This window comes from Triticum dicoccoides, chromosome 6A (genome assembly GCF_002162155.2).
Source record: "Triticum dicoccoides isolate Atlit2015 ecotype Zavitan chromosome 6A, WEW_v2.0, whole genome shotgun sequence".
NCBI lineage: Eukaryota > Viridiplantae > Streptophyta > Magnoliopsida > Poales > Poaceae > Triticum > Triticum dicoccoides.
Genome location: NC_041390.1, coordinates 597,417,043 through 597,438,060, shown reverse-complemented (window position 1 = coordinate 597,438,060; position 21,018 = coordinate 597,417,043). Strand labels below are relative to the sequence as shown.

Sequence of the window (21,018 nt, the reverse complement as noted above, 5' to 3'; positions counted from 1 at the left end):
TTGATGAGATAAAGAGTCATAGGTCACCTACCTTCATTTTCCCCGTGCCAACACCATGCTCTCCTGTGCATGTACCTTCCATGGACAGAGCAGTATGAACCATGAGATGGTTTAGTCTCTCTGCTTCCCTTCGCTCTTCCTCCTGGCTTGGATCAAATAGGATAAATGTGTGGAAATTTCCATCACCGGCATGGGCGATAACCAAACTGAAAACATATACAAGTCAGAGAGAAGGTCCTGGATAATTAAAAGGATAGCATACTGCTGGAGCTGCGATAAGAATTGCATGCTACTTCATCAAGAGTTCGAATTTTCAAACTGCCATGCTCTCCTATAAATATAAATCTAATGCAAAAGAGATGGCCATGACTTTCCTAGCTACAACAGAAAAACCTAGGTACAGCGTAAGGGAGAATATGTACCAAGTCAATGGTGACGCATCAAGTAGTTTCTTAGACACAGATATGCATTCTGCAAGTCTAGACAATGGGACACAAACGTCCTGCATGAACAACAATTGGGGCGCCATTAGAATTTACAAGACTTGATGCAGCTCATCCACTGAAAAGCGGCAGATAATAAATCTACAATGATCATAATGAATATTAGCCGATCTATATGAGCATATGAGATTAAAAAATGAAGCTGACAAAATCTACATTTATCACTAATGGACAAAAAAGGCATATGTGTTGATTCAAACAAAGAGAAGAGAGCGGCGCCAGTTACCCTTACTTAACTGAGAAGATATTTCGTTGCTATTTGCTAAGTACTCTCTCTGTAAACTAATATAAGAGCGTTTAGAACACTAAAATAGTGTTCTAAACGCCCTTATATTAGTTTACAGAGGGGGTACCATATACTAGAATGTGAACTAAAACTGGATCATATTTTAGCCCATATTTTGCCAAATGATGATTAGGGCATGTTGACAAATGCTTCCAAGATTCACAACTAAGGAGGCAAACATAATGGCATATGATGCATGCCACTAGCTAGAGACTAACTATCTCTAACCGATCATACTGAGCAAGCAATCAAACCGTTATCATAGCTTGACGATCAGGTTCCATGGCAAAACCAGCCCAAAGTGCCTCCTTCCTGATCTGCGCATAGAGGAAAATGCCATTAATATATGCTCCAAAACCAAATATCCTATATATCGCAGTACTATTATTGTCCAGAAACCAGGGAACATAATGTCATGCTGTATTACACTGGTATTGCATGGCATGTGCACAATCATGCAGCACAAAGAAACATCTGTAGAGTAGCTCTACAAGTTCAGACGACTGACCTTCCACAGTTCCTCTTTAGCATTTGGCTCTTCCACAAAAACAAAATCAGAACCATGGTGCTCTGCAGCAATCTTTTGAACCAACAACGTTTGTTCAAGTGCATATGCTTCTAAATAGTTGCAATGGAAAGAGATTAACAAAGAAAAGGAAAATCAGTCAGTTCTTGATGTGTAAACTGAAGGAATGTTTGCAGCTTAAGAAGAGCTTTAAGTAACTTGTCTAAGCAAGTGAACAACCAACAGAAGATGATAATAAACTACTGAATATATGTTAATTACATCCCCAAGATAAGGAACAACTGTAAACCACAAGCATGAACTATGGGTATAACTTCTAAAAATTGTCTAGAGTCTACTAAAAGTAGTGTGCACAAAGTGAAGTTAGTTTTAATAGAGAGATTGGGTCTCACATAAATAAGGAGGGGTCAAAAGGGGTTGCCCAGTCAGCAGTGAACGTGGTCAAAACCAATCAACCGAGTCAAAACCGGGTTCAACTGACCGAGGGGTTGATTTTTGAAACAAGTGGCAAGTTGAGGGTATGAGACAACCGATTTTGAAATTGAGGGTTGAATCCGAAACCGAGTGGCAAGTGTAGAAGTGCATGCTCTAGCCAAGTCAACCAAAAGATCGATCTGATGGAAAAGACTAGGCAATACATTTATACGTCAACACTCCCCCTCACGTGTGGCGCTAGCCGGGTCTTGAATTCAAGACCTCTTGGCTCTGATATCATGTAGAAGTGCATGCTTTAGCAAATGCAACCAAAAGACCGATCTGATAGAAGAGACTAGGCAATACAATTATACGTCAACAAGAAGTTCAGGGCTATAAAGTGGACTTTTCTCGTACAGTATAATGGCTTAAAAGTGCAAGTTAGGTTACCTGTCCCTATGAATTCAAACATCAAGGTCGGCACTTCAGGCAAGATTTTACCATTTGCCATGTTTATTGCCCTTATCTGAACCTCATCCAACAATTCCACTCTCGAGACCTAACCAAGCAGAAAAAGAATCAGTAACTAACTAGCCAACAACAACCTTAGTGAATTTTGGTTACCCATTGATACATCTCAACAAATGTAACTTCTACTCAAGCATTTCAATAGAAGTCAACCTAACACCTACAATAGTCCATGAAAAACTTCTAACACCACCACCGACGGCCACTTAATGTGCAATGAACAAATTGTGTCACATGAACAAATACAAGCATGGAAATATGAACGTTCACTCCATATATATGGAACAAAGGATGTTGATTATTTCATATCTGACTTACATTTCTTTTCCAAATGTCATAGCAATGAAAGAAAAACGGAAGGACATGGACGAACCTGTATGCCAGAATGCATTGTTGCAATAGCAACATCAGCAGCATCCTTAACAGTTTGAAAATTGCACATAGCAACCTGAATACATAGAGCATTTAGGAGGAATGAGTTCATAGGCAAAATGAAGATGCAGAAAGAACTACAAATAAAAGGTCGACAAAGCTAGACGAATAAGGTAGCGTCCTATGCATGGGGAAATACACTTCGGTTCCTGGTTGTATATACACCCTATATGCGATTTTATTTAATAATTAAAGAAAAAAGTCAAAATAGTTGAGAACTATTTTTAGAATAAACTTGACTTACTTGCGCACTAATATATAAATTTTCACAAAAAAAATCAACGTTGACTTCACAGCAAAAAGACAAAATTTATTTGCTATTATAGGTCACTCTTCAAGCTATTATGATGAAAATTTTGTCTTTTTTGAAAAGTAGTCAAAGTGAAATTTTCTTTTTGTGGAACTTTTCTCAAGAGTACAATGGAAGGTCAAGTTTATTTCAAAAATATTTTCAGATTTTTTTGACTTTTTATTGAATTACTATTTTTTCCCATATAGGGTACATATGTACCCATAGACCAAATGCCCGCGTTCCCTATGCATGCCCATTACTCTTCCACAAATTCAAACCTTGAAAATGGTACATGGTTTGCTACTAGAAATGGCAAAACAAGATGATTGTTGTGGCGACGTGAACATCATACTGGTGCATTGTATGAATAACCGTTTTGCGGTTTATATTTTTACAACTTACAGGATTGCGAACCACCTTTCCACGTGGAGGGCATCCATGATGGCGAAGGTGGGTCACCTCACCTGGGGGCTGGTGCTCCAGTTGTGGAGGATGTGCATTGACCCCGTCCACCCAGGGACAGACCTCGACCTGCAATTCTCGCGCGATGAGCGTGAGGTGTTCGCTGCATCCACTAGGATGGTGGCTGGTGGCAAAACCTCAGCCTTATTCTGGGAGGATTGCTGGCTCAATAGCAGTGTCATTCCTGAGATTGCATCTAACCTCCTAAAGTTGGTCTCGAGGCGCATCAGGAAGCGCCGGACAGTCAGCAATGCCTTGGCAGGCCGCCATTGGATCTCGGATATCAGAGGGGCCCTCAGCCTGTTGGCACTCTGGCAGTATATCAAGGTCTGGCGGTTGGTGTGCGAGATGTCCTCCAATGGCGCTAGATCCTGGACTCCGAATACTCCTCCAAGAGTTGCTATGACATTTGTTCCAGGAGGCGGTCGGTTCAAGTTCGTGGAAGCTTAACTGAAAGACTTCTGCCCCACCTAGGGTCAAGTTCTTCGTGTGGCTTGCCTGCCAAGACCGTTATGAGACTGCTGAGAGACTGTCATGCCGAGGCCTTGAACATGCATCGTCTTGCGTGCTCTGTGATCAGTCAGAGGAGACAATGGCTCATCTCCTCACTGGATGTTCCTTCTTGCGCGCGGTGTGGCACGAGGTTCTTTCCTGGTTGCGTTTGATGGCAAGACACCCAGATGCGGAGGACGACTTCGTGGATTGGTGGCATCGAATGGGCCACTCGGTCCCGGCCTCTGCTCCGAAGGGCACATCCACAACCATCATGTTGGTAGCATGGTGCATCTTGAAGCATCTTGATGGTGTTACTCGTGAGAAATGGTTGTGGAGGTACAACGGCTGGACGACGGCAGGCATCGCAGTTGGGCTACTCGGTGGGCTTCCTTCGCGATTGGCGGCGGTCCCTCAGGTCTCTTCTTGCCGATGGGCGGGTGTCTGTTGGTGACCTCGTGTGGAGCTGTGTTCGCCGCCGAGGTGGGGCGACACAGGAGGTGTCCGGTGGGGAGGCAGGCTGGAGGGATGGGAGACACCGACGAGCTCGGGCCACCCGTCGTTGGCACACGGGCGTGCCGGCCCGGATGCGTCCGCTCCCCCTCCTCCCCCTTTCCCTAGCCGTGTGTGGGCTCACACAACTCCGGCATTGTTCGAGGCGGGACGTATGCTATAGTCTCTTCGGTCGGGTGCGCCCTTTGGCCCAAAGCCGGTCACTTTGGTCGGTCTTGGGGGTGTTTGGATGCAGGCGGTGGCCGTGGCAGCGGGAGGCATGGCGTTCGTGGGCGGAACTTGCGCCTCCGGAGCGGGCAAGTGGCCATAGCTATGCGGGTGGGTGGTCGTTGGTGGTTGGCGGAGCAAGGATGCGTCGGAGGGGTGGGTGTGACGGGGTACATCACTTGCCCAATCTTGAATTGGCCGATGGCGCGGTGTCCGTGGACACCGTATCCTTCATGAGGCTCCGCCGCGGTGCCCTTACTCCTTCGAGCTGCTCCGGGTGAAAACTCGATCTTTGGAATCGGATGGTGGCGGCTATCGATGGTCGTTCCCTTCTAGGAGGCACCATCTTGGAGTCCTTTTTCGTTGTTTTCCGTCTCACCTCTCCTCGGAGAATTGGAGGTCTCCATTGGCTCCAAGTGGATCATCCTCACGCATGTGTAGTGGCTTGGTAGTCGTTGAGGTGTGTGGCGGTGCTCGGCACCCTTGTATCTTGCCTTGGGTGTGTGTGCCGTGTGTGGTTGTGGCGTGAGTTTGTATCATGATGCTTGTGGATCGGTCCTTTATATATAAAGCGGGGCGAAAGCCTTTTTGGGTAAAGGTTCCGGTAATTGCCAAGTATAGGATAAGATAGACCAAACAACAACAATAACAAAGCCTTTAGTCCCAAACAAATTGGGGTAGGCTAAAGGTGAAATCCATAAGATCTCGCGGTCAACTCATGGCTGATACATGGATAGCAAGATTCCACACACCCATGTCCATAGCTAGTTCTTTGGTGATATTCTAATCCTTCAGATATCTCTTTACGGACTCCTTCAGCCCTCACAGCCCAGGCACAACGACGCAATTATCAGGGGCGCGCTCTACCACTGAGCTAATAGCCCGTCGCGCGGGCCTCGCTGTCCACTATGCACCGGAGCTTCTGGAGGCCTGCTTTGAATAAGTCCAAACCATCTTGGACGATGTTGGAAAAGCTTCTCTTCAATCGGTGCTATCTCAACTTTATCTTGTATATCATCATCCCGGACTCGTCCTTCTCGTGTGGCCACACATCCATCTCAACATGCGCCTCTTCGCCACACCTAACTGTCGTACATGTCGCATTTTAGTTGGCCAACACTCAACACAATATGACATTGTGGATCGAATTGTTTGAAGGAAATATGCCCTAGAGGCAATAATAAAGTTATTATTTATTTCCTTATAATCATGATAAATGTTTATTATTCATGCTAGAATTGTATTTTCCGGAAACATAATACATGTGTGAATACATAGACAAACAGAGTGTCACTAGTATGCCTCTACTTGACTAGCTCGTTAATCAAAGATGGTTATGTTTCCTAACCATGAACAATGAGTTGTTATTTGATTAACGAGGTCACATCATTAGTAGAATGATCTGATTGACATGACCCATTCCATTAGCTTAGCACCTGATCGTTTAGTATGTTGCTATTGCTTTCTTCATGACTTATACATGTTCCTACGACTATGAGATTATGCAACTCCCGTTTACCGGAGGAACACTTTGGGTACTACCAAACGTCACAACGTAAATGGGTGATTATAAAGGAGTACTACAGGTGTCTCCAATGGTCGATGTTGGGTTGGCGTATTTCGAGATTAGGATTTGTCACTCCGATTGTCGGAGAGGTATCTCTGGGCCCTCTCGGTAATACACATCACATAAGCCTTGCAAGCATTACAACTAATATGTTAGTTGTGAGATGATGTATTACGGAACGAGTAAAGAGACTTGCCGTTAACGAGATTGAACTAGGTATTGGATACCGACGATCGAATCTCGGGCTAGTAACATACCGATGACAAAGGGAACAACGTATGTTGTTATGCGGTCTGACCGATAAAGATCTTCGTAGAATATGTAGGAGCCAATATGGGCATCCAGGTCCCGCTATTGGTTATTGACCAGAGACATGTCTCGGTCATGTCTACATTGTTCTCGAACCCGTAGGGTCCGCACGCTTAAGGTTACGATGACAGTTATATTATGAGTTTATGCATTTTGATGTACCGAAGGTTGTTCGGAGTCCCGGATGTGATCACGGACATGACGAGGAGTCTCGAAATGGTCGAGACGTAAAGATTGATATATTGGAAGCCTATGTTTGGACATCGGAAGTGTTCCGGGTGAAATCGGGATTTTACCGGGTTACCGGGAGGTTACCGGAACCCCCCGGGAGCCATATGGGCCATCATGGGCCTTAGTGGAAAGGAGAAAGGGGCAGCCCAAGGTGGCTGCGCTTCTTTCCCCTCCCCTAGTCCTATTAGGACTAGGAGAAGGTGGCCGCCCCCCCTCTCTCCCTTCCCCTCCGAGGAATCCTAGTTGGACTAGGATTGGGGGAGGAATCCTACTCCCAGAGGGAGTAGGACTCTCCTGCGCCTCCCTCTTTGGCCGGCCAGCCTCCCCTCCTCTCCTCCTTTATATACGGAGGCAGGGGCACCTCTAAACACACAAGTTGACACAAGTTGATCCACGTGATCGATTCCTTAGCCGTGTGCGGTGCCCCCTGCCACCATATTCCTCGATAATACTGTAGCGGAGTTTAGGCGAAGCCCTGCTGCTGTAGTTCATCAAGATCGTCACCACGCCGTCGTGCTGACGAAACTCTTCCCCGACACTTTGCTGGATCGGAGTCCGGGGATCGTCATCGAGCTGAACGTGTGCTCGAACTCGGAGGTGCCGTAGTTTCGGTGCTTGATCGGTTGGATCGTGAAGACGTACGACTACTTCCTCTACGTCGTGTCATTGCTTCCGCAGTCGGTCTGCGCTGGGTACGTAGACAACACTCTCCTCTCGTTGCTATGCATCACATGATCCTGTGTGCGCGTAGGAAAATTTTTGAAATTACTACGAAACCCAACACGACCCGCATCTCCATAACACTCGACCCAAAATAGGAAGAAGCGCTCATCCAGTTCCTCCGTGAGAACTGGGACATTTTTGCATGGAAGCCCGCTGACATGCCAGGTGTTCCCAGGGGACTGGCTGAGCATCGCCTAAGAGTCGACTCGTCTGCAAAACCAGTCAAAGAGCATCTTCGGCGGTCCGCCGTCCAGAAGAGAAAGGCCATCGGTGAAGAAGTGGCTCGACTGTTGGCGGCAGGATTTATCCGAGAGATATACCACTCCGAGTGGCTCGCTAATGTCGTCATGGTTCCTAAGAAGGACAAGTCGCTCCGAATGTGCATTGATTTCAAGCACATCAACCGGGCCTGCCCGAAAGATCACTTTCCTCTCCCTCGCATAGATCAAATTGTTGACTCGACCGCGGGATGCGAGAGGTTGTCTTTTTTAGATGCTTACTCCGGGTACCACCAGATCCGTCTGTACGGGCCCGATGAGGTAAAAACAGCTTTCATCACTCCATTCGGGTGCTTCTGCTATATCACCATGCCATTCGGCCTCAAGAATGCCGGAGCCACTTTTATGCGAATGATTCAGAAGTGTCTACTCACCCAAATCAGTCGGAATGTGGAAGCTTATATGGATGATATGAAGGAAATATGCCCTAGAGGCAATAATAAAGTTATTATTTATTTCCTTATAATCATGATAAATGTTTATTATTCATGCTAGAATTGTATTTTCCGGAAACATAATACATGTGTGAATACATAGACAAACAGAGTGTCACTAGTATGCCTCTACTTGACTAGCTCGTTAATCAAAGATGGTTATGTTTCCTAACCATGAACAATGAGTTGTTATTTGATTAACGAGGTCACATCATTAGTAGAATGATCTGATTGACATGACCCATTCCATTAGCTTAGCACCTGATCGTTTAGTATGTTGCTATTGCTTTCTTCATGACTTATACATGTTCCTACGACTATGAGATTATGCAACTCCCGTTTACCGGAGGAACACTTTGGGTACTACCAAACGTCACAACGTAAATGGGTGATTATAAAGGAGTACTACAGGTGTCTCCAATGGTCGATGTTGGGTTGGCGTATTTCGAGATTAGGATTTGTCACTCCGATTGTCGGAGAGGTATCTCTGGGCCCTCTCGGTAATACACATCACATAAGCCTTGCAAGCATTACAAATAATATGTTAGTTGTGAGATGATGTATTACGGAACGAGTAAAGAGACTTGCCGTTAACGAGATTGAACTAGGTATTGGATACCGACGATCGAATCTCGGGCAAGTAACATACCGATGACAAAGGGAACAACGTATGTTGTTATGCGGTCTGACCGATAAAGATCTTCGTAGAATATGTAGGAGCCAATATGGGCATCCAGGTCCCGCTATTGGTTATTGACCAGAGACATGTCTCGGTCATGTCTACATTGTTCTCGAACCCGTAGGGTCCGCACGCTTAAGGTTACGATGACAGTTATATTATGAGTTTATGCATTTTGATGTACCGAAGGTTGTTCGGAGTCCCGGATGAGATCGGGGACATGACGAGGAGTCTCGAAATGGTCGAGACGTAAAGATCGATATATTGGACGACTATATTCGGAGTTCGGAAAGGTTCCGAGTGATTCGGGTATTTTCGGGAGTACCGGGGAGTTACGGGAATACGGGGAAGAGTATTGGGCCTTGATGGGCTTTAGTGGGAAGAGGAGAAAAAGGCTGCGCCCCCCCTCCCCTCTAGTCCGAATTGGACTAGGGAAAAGGGGGCCGGCCACCTTTCCTTCTCATCCACTTCCTTCTCCCTTCCTCCCCTCTTGGTGGACTCCTACTAGGACTTGGAGTCCTAGTAGGACACCACATCATGGCGCGCCCTCCTCCTAGGGCCGGCCTCCTCCTCCCTTGCTCCTTTATATACGGAGGCAGGGGGACACCCCATGACACACAAGTTGATCCACGTGATCTATTCCTTAGCCGTGTGCGGTGCCCCCTGCCACCATAGACCTCGATAATACTGTAGCGGAGTTTAGGCGAAGCCCTGCTGCTGTAGTACATCAAGATCGTCACCACGCCGTCGTGCTGACGGAACTCTTCCCCGACACTTTGCTGGATCGGAGTCCGGGGATCGTCATCGGGCTGAACGTGTGCTCGAACTCGGAGGTGCCGTAGTTTCGGTGCTTGATCGGTTGGATCGTGAAGACGTACGACTACTTCCTCTACGTCGTGTCATCGCTTCCGCAGTCGGTCTGCGTTGGGTACGTAGACAACACTCTCCCCTCGTTGCTATGCATCACATGATCTTGCGTGTGCGTAGGAAATTTTTTAAATTACTACGAAACCCAACAGTGGCATCCGAGCCTAGGTTACTTATGTTGATGTTATATGCACGAGTAGAACACAAGTGAGTTGTGGACGATACAAGTCATACTGCCTACCAGCATGTCATACTTTGTTTCGGCGGTATTGTTGGACGAGACGACCCGGACCAACCTTACGCGTACGCTTACGCGAGACCGGTTCCCTCGACGTGCTTTGCACATAGATGGCTTGCGGGCGACTGTCTCTCCAACTTTAGTTGAACCAAGTATGGCTACGCCCGGTCCTTGAGAAGGTTAAAACGGAGTCTATTTGACAAACTATCGTTGTGGTTTTGATGCGTAGGTGAGATTGGTTCTTACTTAAGCCCGTAGCAGCCACGTAAAACATGCAACAACAAAGTAGAGGACGTCTAACTTGTTTTTGCAGGGCATGTTGTGATGTGATATGGTCAAGGCATGATGCTGAATTTTATTGTATGAGATGATCATGTTTTGTAACCGAGTTATCGGCAACTGGCAGGAGCCATATGGTTGTCGCTTTATTGTATGCAATGCAATCACGATGTAATGCTTTACTACTAAACGGTAGTGATAGTCGTGGAAGCATAAGATTGGCGAGACGACAACGATGCTACGATGGAGATCAAGGTGTCGCGCCGGTGACGATGGTGATCATGACGGTGCTTCGGAGATGGAGATAACAAGCACAAGATGATGATGGCCATATCATATCACTTATATTGATTGCATGTGATGTTTATCCTTTTATGCATCTTATCTTGCTTTGATTGACGGTAGCATTATAAGATGATCTCTCACTAAATTATCAAGAAGTGTTCTCCCTGAGTATGCACCGTTGCCAAAGTTCGTCGTGCCCAGACACCACGTGATGATCGGGTGTGATAAGCTCTACGTCCATCTACAACGGGTACAAGCCAGTTTTGCACACGCAGAATACTCAGGTTAAACTTGACGAGCCTAGCATATGCAGATATGGCCTCGGAACACGGAGACCGAAAGGTCGAGCGTGAATCATATAGTAGATATGATCAACATAATGATGTTCACCGATGAAACTACTCCATCTCACGTGATGATCGGACATGGTTTAGTTGATTTGGATCACGTGATCACTTAGAGGATTAGAGGGATGTCTATCTAAGTGGGAGTTCTTTAATAATATGATTAATTGAACTTAAAATTTATCATGAACTTAGTCCCTGATAGTATCTTGCTTGTTTATGTTGATTGTAGATAGATGGCTCGTGCTGTTGTTCCGTTAAATTTTAATGCGTTCCTTGAGAAAGCAAAGTTGAAAGATGATGGTAGCAATTACACGGACTGGGTCCGTAACTTGAGGATTATCCTCATTTGCTGCACAGAAGAATTACGTCCTGGAAGCACCGCTAGGTGCCAGGCCTGCTGCTGGAGCAACGCCAGATGTTATGAACGTCTGGCAGAGCAAAGCTGATGACTACTCGATAGTTCAGTGTGCCATGCTTTACGGCTTAGAATCGGGACTTCAACGACGTTTTGAACGTCATGGAGCATATGAGATGTTCCAGGAGTTGAAGTTAATATTTCAAGCAAATGCCCGGATTGAGAGATATGAAGTCTCCAATAAGTTCTATAGCTGCAAGATGGAAGAGAACAGTTCTGTCAGTGAGCATATACTCAAAATGTCTGGGTATAATAATCACTTGATTCAATTGGGAGTTAATCTTCCAGATGATTGCGTCATTGACAGAATTCTCCAATCACTGCCACCAAGCTACAAGAGCTTCGTGATGAACTATAATATGCAAGGGATGAACAAGACTATTCCCGAGCTCTTCGCAATGCTAAAAGCTGCGGAGGTAGAAATCAAGAAGGAGCATCAAGTGTTGATGGTTAACAAGACCACTAGTTTCAAGAAAAAGGGCAAAGGGAAGGAAAAGGGGAACTTCAAAAAAGAACGGCAAGCAAGTTGCTGCTCAAGAGAAGAAACCCAAGTCTAGACCTAAGCCTGAAACTGAGTGCTTCTACTGCAAGCAGACTGGTCACTGGAAGCGGAACTGCCCCAAGTATTTGGCGGATAAGAAGGATGGCAAGGTGAACAAAGGTATATGTGATATACATGTTATTGATGTGTACCTTACCAATGCTCGCAGTAGCACCTGGGTATTTGATACTGGTTCTGTTGCTAATATTTGCAACTCGAAACAGGGACTACAGAATAAGCGGGCACTGGCAAAGGACGAGGTGACGATGCGCGTGGAAAACGGTTCCAAAGTCGATGTGATCGCAGTCGGCACGCTACCTCTACATCTACCTTCGGGATTAATATTAGACCTAAATAATTGTTATTTGGTGCCAGCGTTGAGCATGAACATTATATCTGGATCTTGTTTAATGCGAGACGGTTATTCATTTAAATCAGAGAATAATGGTTGTTCTATTTATATGAGTAATATCTTTTATGGTCATGCACCCTTGAAGAGTGGTCTATTCTTACTAAATCTCGATAGTAGTAATACACATATTCATAATGTTGAAACCAAAAGATACAGAGTTGATAATGAAAGTGCAACTTATTTGTGGCACTGTCGTTTAGGTCATATCGGTGTAAAACGCATGAAGAAACTCCATACTAATGGACTTTTGGAACCACTTGATTATGAATCACTTGGTACTTGCGAACCGTGCCTCATGGGCAAGATGACTAAAACACCGTTCTCCGGTACTATGGAGAGAGCAACAGATTTGTTGGAAATCATACACACCGATGTATGTGGTCCGATGAATATTGAAGCTCGTGGCGGATATCGTTATTTTCTCACCTTCACAGATGATTTGAGCAGATATGGATATATCTACTTAATGAAGCATAAGTCTGAAACATTTGAAAAGTTCAAAGAATTTCAGAGTGAAGTTGAAAATCATCGTAACAAGAAAATAAAGTTTCTACGATCTGATCGTGGAGGAGAATATTTGAGTTACGAGTTTGGTGTACATTTGAAAAACTGTGGAATAGTTTCGCAACTCACGCCCCCCGGAACACCACAGCGTAATGGTGTGTCCGAACGTCGTAATCGTACTTTACTAGATATGGTGCGATCTATGATGTCTCTTACAGATTTACCGCTATCATTTTGGGGATATGCTTTAGAGACGGCCGCATTCACGTTAAATAGGGCACCATCAAAATCCGTTGAGACGACGCCTTATGAACTATGGTTTGGCAAGAAACCAAAGTTGTCGTTTCTTAAAGTTTGGGGCTGCGATGCTTATGTGAAAAAGCTTCAACCTGATAAGCTCGAACCCAAATCGGAGAAATGTGTATTCATAGGATACCCAAAGGAAACTGTTGGGTACACCTTCTATCACAGATCCGAAGGCATAACATTTGTTGCTAAGAATGGATCATTTCTAGAGAAGGAGTTTCTCTCGAAAGAAGTGAGTGGGAGGAAAGTAGAACTTGACGAGGTAACTGTACCTGCTCCCTTACTGGAAAGTAGTTCATCACAGAAAACTGTTTCAGTGACACCTACACCAGTTAGTGAGGAAGCCAATGATAATGATCATGAAACTTCAGATCAAGATACTACTGAACTTCGTAGATCAACCAGAGTAAGATCCGCACCAGAGTGGTACGGTAATCCTGTTCTGGAGGTCATGCTACTAGATCATGATGAACCTACGAACTATGAAGAAGCGATGGTGAGCCCAGATTCCGCAAAGTGGCTAGAAGCCATGAAATCTGAGATGGGATCCATGTATGAGAACAAAGTATGGACTTTGGTTGACTTGCCCGATGATCGGCGAGCGATTGAGAATAAATGGATCTTTAAGAAGAAGACTGACGCTGATGGTAATGTTACTGTCTACAAAGCTCGACTTGTCGCACAAGGTTTTCGGCAAGTTCAAGGAATTGACTACGATGAGACCTTCTCACCCGTAGCGATGCTTAAGTCCGTCCGAATCATGTTAGCAATTGCCGCATTTTATGATTATGAAATTTGGCAAATGGATGTCAAAACTGCATTCCTGAATGGATTCCTGGAAGAAGAGTTGTATATGATGCAACCAGAAGGTTTTTGTCGATCCAGAGGGAGCTAACAAAGTGTGCAAGCTCCAGCGATCCATTTATGGACTGGTGCAAGCCTCTCGGAGTTGGAATAAACGTTTTGATAGTGTGATCAAAGCATTTGGTTTTATACAGACTTTTGGAGAAGCCTGTATTTACAAGAAAGTGAGTGGGAGCTCTGTAGCATTTCTGATATTATATGTGGATGACATATTACTGATTGGAAATGATATAGAATTTCTGGATAGCATAAAGGGATACTTGAATAAAAGTTTTTCAATGAAAGACCTCGGTGAAGCTGCTTACATATTAGGCATTAAGATCTATAGAGACAGATCAAGACGCTTAATTGGACTTTCACAAAGCACATACCTTGACAAAATTTTGAAGAAATTCAAAATGGATCAAGCAAAGAAAAGGGTTCTTGCCTGTGTTACAAGGTGTGAAATTGAGTAAGACTCAATGCCCGACCACTGCAGAAGATAGAGAGAATATGAAAGATGTTCCCTATGCATCAGCCATAGGCTCTATCATGTATGCAATGCTGTGTACCAGACCTGATGTGTGCCTTGCTATAAGTTTAGCAGGGAGGTACCAAAGTAATCCAGGAATGGATCACTGGACAGCGGTCAAGAACATCCTGAAATACCTGAAAAGGACTAAGGATATGTTTCTCGTATATGGAAGTGACAAAGAGCTCATCGTAAAAGGTTACGTTGATGCAAGCTTTGACACTGATCCGGACGATTCTAAATCGCAAACCGGATACGTGTTTACATTAAACGGTGGAGCTGTCAGTTGGTGCAGTTCTAAACAAAGCGTCGTAGCGGGATCTACATGTGAAGCGGAATACATAGCTGCTTCGGAAGCAGCAAATGAAGGAGTCTGGATGAAGGAGTTCATATCCGATCTAGGTGTCATACCTAGTGCATCGGGTCCAATGAAAATCTTTTGTGACAATACTGGTGCAATTGCCTTGGCAAAGGAATCCAGATTTTACAAAAGGACCAAACACATCAAGAGACGCTTCAACTCCATCCGGGATCTAGTCCAGGTGGGAGACATAGAGATTTGGAAGATACATACGGATCTGAATATTGCAGACCCGTTGACTAAGCCTCTTCCACGAGCAAAACATGATCAGCACCAAAGCTCCATGGGTGTTAGATTCATTACAGTGTAATCTAGATTATTGACTCTAGTGCAAGTGGGAGACTGAAGGAAATATGCCCTAGAGGCAATAATAAAGTTATTATTTATTTCCTTATAATCATGATAAATGTTTATTATTCATGCTAGAATTGTATTTTCCGGAAACATAATACATGTGTGAATACATAGACAAACAGAGTGTCACTAGTATGCCTCTACTTGACTAGCTCGTTAATCAAAGATGGTTATGTTTCCTAACCATGAACAATGAGTTGTTATTTGATTAACGAGGTCACATCATTAGTAGAATGATATGATTGACATGACCCATTCCATTAGCTTAGCACCTGATCGTTTAGTATGTTGCTATTGCTTTCTTCATGACTTATACATGTTCCTATGACTATGAGATTATGCAACTCCCGTTTACCGGAGGAACACTTTGGGTACTACCAAACGTCACAACGTAAATGGGTGATTATAAAGGAGTACTACAGGTGTCTCCAATGGTCGATGTTGGGTTGGCGTATTTCGAGATTAGGATTTGTCACTCCGATTGTCGGAGAGGTATCTCTGGGCCCTCTCGGTAATACACATCACATAAGCCTTGCAAGCATTACAACAAATATGTTAGTTGTGAGATGATGTATTACGGAACGAGTAAAGAGACTTGCCGTTAACGAGATTGAACTAGGTATTGGATACCGACGATCGAATCTCGGGCAAGTAACATACCGATGACAAAGGGAACAACGTATGTTGTTATGCGGTCTGACCGATAAAGATCTTCGTAGAATATGTAGGAGCCAATATGGGCATCCAGGTCCCGCTATTGGTTATTGACCAGAGACATGTCTCGGTCATGTCTACATTGTTCTCGAACCCGTAGGGTCCGCACGCTTAAGGTTACGATGACAGTTATATTATGAGTTTATGCATTTTGATGTACCGAAGGTTGTTCGGAGTCCCGGATGTGATCACGGACATGACGAGGAGTCTCGAAATGGTCGAGACGTAAAGATTGATATATTGGGAGCCTATGTTTGGACATCGGAAGTGTTCCGGGTGAAATCGGGATTTTACCAGGTTACCGGGAGGTTACCGGAACCCCCCGGGAGCCATATGGGCCATCATGGGCCTTAGTGGAAGGGAGAAAGGGGCAGCCCAAGGTGGCTGCGCCTCTTTCCCCTCCCCTAGTCCTATTAGGACTAGGAGAAGGTGGCCGGCCCCCCTCTCTCCCTTCCCCTCCGAGGAATCCTAGTTGGACTAGGATTGGGGGGAGGAATCCTACTCCCAGAGGGAGTAGGACTCTCCTGCGCCTCCCTCTTTGGCCGGCCAGCCTCCCCTCCTCTCCTCCTTTATATACGGAGGCAGGGGCACCTCTAAACACACAAGTTGACACAAGTTGATCCACGTGATCGATTCCTTAGCCGTGTGCGGTGCCCCCTGCCACCATATTCCTCGATAATACTGTAGCGGAGTTTAGGCGAAGCCCTGCTGCTGTAGTTCATCAAGATCGTCACCACGCCGTCGTGCTGACGAAACTCTTCCCCGACACTTTGCTGGATCGGAGTCCGGGGATCGTCATCGAGCTGAACGTGTGCTCGAACTCGGAGGTGCCGTAGTTTCGGTGCTTGATCGGTTGGATCGTGAAGACGTACGCCTACTTCCTCTACGTCGTGTCATTGCTTCCGCAGTCGGTCTGCGTTGGGTACGTAGACAACACTCTCCTCTCGTTGCTATGCATCACATGATCCTGTGTGCGCGTAGGAAATTTTTTGAAATTACTACGAAACCCAACATTGTTGTCTTATAGAACTTGCCTTTTAGCTTTTGTGGCACTCTCTTGTCAGAGAGAATGCTAGAAGCTTGGCGCCACTTCATCCATCCGACTTTGATCCGATGGTTCATATCTTCATAAATACCCTCATCCTTCTGAGGCATTGACCCCAAATATCGGAAGGTGTCCTTCTGAGGCACCACCTGCCCATTAAGACTAACCTCCTCCTCCTCGTGCCTAGTAGTACTGAAACCGCACCTCATATACTTTTAGTTCTACTAAGTCTAAAACCTTTCGATTCCAAGATTTGTCTCCATAACTCTAACTTCCTATTGACCTTGTCCGACTATCGTCGACTAGCATCACACTATACACAAAGAGCATACACCATGTGATATCTCTTTGTATATCCTTTTGACCTCATCCATCACCAAAGTAAAAAAGATAAGGGCTCAAAGTTGCCCCATGGTGCAGTCCTATTTAATTGGAAAGTCATCAGTATCACCATCACTTGTTCGAACACTTGCCACAACTTATCGTGCATGTCCTTGATAAGATAGACCGTTAAAAGAAAATATGGTGTGTTCATACAAATGTTGTTTCCATTCTTAATATGCAGATAACAGTTAAGTCATAGTAATACAGCATGAAGAATGGTGTTTCTCCACAACATGTGCTACATAAAAAGTGTATATCCTAAACAGAGAAACAAGTAGAGTTGTTAAAACTTAAAAGTTAATATTCAAGTATACCGAATGCAGTAAACATAGTTAGCAAAACATTATTTTGACAGTGAATAAATCAAAACAGAAGACCTACCACGGAATGAGATGGGAGCTTTTGAAGTCGTAAAGTCACTTCTGTAATTACCCCTAAAGTCCCTTCACTTCCAATGATCAACCGAGTTAGGTCATATCTGACATTTAACATGGTGCAAAGTAAAAAAAGTTGTCAATACTAATGGCAGCAACAGATGTAGACATTATGGGAAAAGCAAGCAGCGCGGCGCAGCTAAGATTTCACTCCCGAACAAACGAAGTCTTTTTAGTCTTATAAGAAGTAGGATCAGTTCTTGTATACCCAGCTGCACTCTTTCGAGCCCGAGAACCGGTCTTGACAACGTCGCCATCTGGTAGAACAACCTGAAGTACAATAAAAGATTACTACTTGTATGTGAAGTCAAATGTATAAGGTGGGAAAATGTGGATAGCAAAAGGACCTGAAGATTGATCACATTGTCCCGCATAGTTCCATACCTACAAAGTAAGAAGCAAATTCATCAAAGCCATTTAATATTAGTATCATATAAGAATATAACAGATAAACAGGAGAATCGTGCACATTATGGTTGTCCTTCCTCTTTGTGTCTATGGGGTTACAGATGCATCGCAGAAGCCAAAAAGTGGCCCGAAATTATATGGAGAATTACCTCACGGCTAATGAACCAGAACATCGTGTAGCGCACATTCCACCAATAGTGGCTCTAGGTCCTGTAAATCAGACCAATGTAGATAAGCTACGCCACTAAGCTAGTGCAAAAGCAAGTAGTCGTTGATGCTATTTTGGACCCAGAAAGATGATCGAACTTCAGTGCAACTATTGAGTACTACAAACATGCATAATTATCTCCCTGTGACGGTACATAACACCTAAATGTCTGGAGGGTGCAATTAGCATTGATTATAATTTCATATTAGGTTATGTCAATCTGGATTTTGCACCTAAATGTCTGGAAGATGCAATTACACTACACAAATCAGTCGCAAACAAAGCTCTTCAATTGTAGTCGAGTTACACTGAATATGAAAGGGCAAAGGGGGGAAGGACATGATGAAAGGTTTTTCTTTTGAACTGTTTTTTTACAAGATTGATCTGTTTGGATCTTGGTCAATGATGGTCTTTTTATTTATGTTGTCGATTGGATAATTATGTACCAGGTTATGTCAATCTGGATTTTACATGGTCGGTTGAAAAGGTAAAAAGGAAGGATAGACCAAGTGCTCTTGGCACAAGTGGGGAGTACTTCACCACTATGCTAGGCCTGTCCTTTGTTGGTTGAAAAGGTAAATGAACAGAAAAAATATTAAAGGGAAAAGGAAACAAGGAGCTTGCCTGGGTCAAGAGGGAAAAAGAGACCATGGGGTTTCAGGTATTCATTCAGCTCAATCCATCCAACTCCTGGTTCAACTACAACATCCATATCCTCAAGATGCAGGGATTTGATTTTCTGCAAAGAATTTATGATACATTAAAATAGATGAAAGTAGCAGATCGTACCCTGCATATGCATAGCTCACTGCTAAGAAAGTGCTTGCCGGCTTGGTGTAACAAAATATAGTACTCCCTCTGTTTCAGTTTACAAGTCCCGCGCGTATATCTAGGTTGTCAATTTTATCACTCTAATATAAACTATATAACATAAAAATTATACCATTTGAAAATAGAACATCTGAAGTTTATATTAGTATATTTTTTTTGTAATATATGACTTATATTAGGTTGGTTAAATTGGCGACCTAGTGATACACGCACGCCTGTAAACTGAGAGAGAGAGGTAGTAAAACCAATAAGCCAAGTATTTTAGTACTTTTTAATGTTATAATTATATGGCTGTTGATTATAAAACTTAGTATTTACCTTCATTGAAGACATGTCAATGCAAACGCCACCATGAGGTGCCAACGTATGGCCCTCAATTGATGTAGCCCCACCATATGGTATAATTGGCACCTGATTCCAAGAAAAGAAAGAAAGGAACACCACGTAGTGTTACTGAAATGGAAAGTGCCAACTCCTTCCACAAACTCCTGAAGAAAACACAGGCTGCTCGTAATAGGAGTATAATAAGTAGGGACAACACTACACATACGTAAATTGTTTTACGTATCTTACGAAGGAGCTTAGATGGAATGGTTTTAGTGGATAAGAAAAGTGAGGAGCCCCACCGCCTGAAAATCAGAGGGGTGTGTGTATTAGTTTGGCAAGGAAGGTTTCGTAGCTCTTAGTAAAAAATACGTAGGTGTGACATTTTTCAATAAGTAGTATCATGCATGTCAACTACTGATGGCATGTCAGACCTCATCCTCCACCTCGGCGGCAGATGTAACGATGGGAAGAAATCCCTTGTCGGCTCGCGCGGCGGCGCATTCACGTTGTTTCCCATGTTGGTGGCGCTTTCTTCATCACCTACCTGTAACCTGTTGTCCTGTGAAGTGCTTGATATTCTCTGTGAGCTATCTCCAACATTTCCACACACTACCGTTGGGTAGCCCCTCTTGTTGTCTCTCGCAGTTGTGTGTGCCCTTCCTATACACTCCACCTTGGGCAATAACCACCCTCGTGTGGGGATGATTTCATTAACGGCATTCTCTTCAATCATGTCACTTCACCATCATACTCCCTCATTTCCGGTTTATAAGGCTCAATTCAAAAATCTCACCAACCAAGGGAGATGACGAGTGGTGGAATATTTTTTGTAGTTTGCAAAAGCACCTAATTAATGCTCTTGTCTTCCTCAAAAAATTGTGTTTACGAATGTATTAATTGCAATGCATGCATTGGTCAGTTTTTTCTTAATACTTGCATGCAATGATTTAATGCATCTTGAAGTCTGAACATGTGATGGGAAATAATCAAATTGAGCCTTATAAAATGGAAAAAACTAAAATTTTAAGATAAGCCCTATAAACCGAAAAAGAGGGAGTAGTTATTTCACAACACGTCCATGGGAATGAGACCCTCCCTTCCGGCGGTGAACTCATGGCTCCCCCTCGTGCATGCTCGTCGAGCAAGATCCATTTCCTTGGTCATCTTTACTGCTACCTAGGCAATGACCACCCTTCCCGAGTGTCGGATGGCTCGGTCTTGGTAATTGCACAACTCTTTGATGTGGCCACCCGTGGTCTACCCCTGTCAGTGGTTGCGGTGTTGTCTTGGTGGTGCTTCCACGTGTATCCCTTGAAGTTTGTTGTTGTGCTATCTCTTGGCATGATATGCTGCTTTGATAGCCTCTCTGCTGCTAGTGCACCATGTATGTTTATTTTAGGGGTCGTGCATCATGTATGTTGTTATGCCTTAGCTTGTGCTGCACCACAGCCATCTATATTCTTCTGATGTCTAGGCGGTTGATCCTTGCGCTGCGTTGTAACTTGTA

The 21,018-nt window shown here is 44.2% G+C and overlaps 1 protein-coding gene across 1 annotated transcript in view; it reads right to left on the bottom strand.

The window, feature by feature from the left end:
* LOC119314442 (D-lactate dehydrogenase [cytochrome], mitochondrial-like) overlaps positions 1 to 21,018 on the bottom strand; it is a 28,253-nt gene that overhangs the window by 596 nt on the left and 6,639 nt on the right. The window contains exons 5-16 of the mRNA XM_037589162.1: positions 19,503 to 19,595; positions 18,978 to 19,092; positions 18,295 to 18,355; positions 18,085 to 18,121; positions 17,946 to 18,007; positions 17,685 to 17,781; positions 2,631 to 2,705; positions 2,180 to 2,288; positions 1,298 to 1,407; positions 1,044 to 1,106; positions 423 to 502; positions 32 to 206 (exon numbers count right to left, since the gene is read on the bottom strand). Coding sequence (XP_037445059.1) covers positions 32 to 206; positions 423 to 502; positions 1,044 to 1,106; positions 1,298 to 1,407; positions 2,180 to 2,288; positions 2,631 to 2,705; positions 17,685 to 17,781; positions 17,946 to 18,007; positions 18,085 to 18,121; positions 18,295 to 18,355; positions 18,978 to 19,092; positions 19,503 to 19,595 — 1,077 coding nt within the window. The remainder of the gene's footprint in view (positions 1 to 31; positions 207 to 422; positions 503 to 1,043; positions 1,107 to 1,297; positions 1,408 to 2,179; positions 2,289 to 2,630; positions 2,706 to 17,684; positions 17,782 to 17,945; positions 18,008 to 18,084; positions 18,122 to 18,294; positions 18,356 to 18,977; positions 19,093 to 19,502; positions 19,596 to 21,018) is intronic.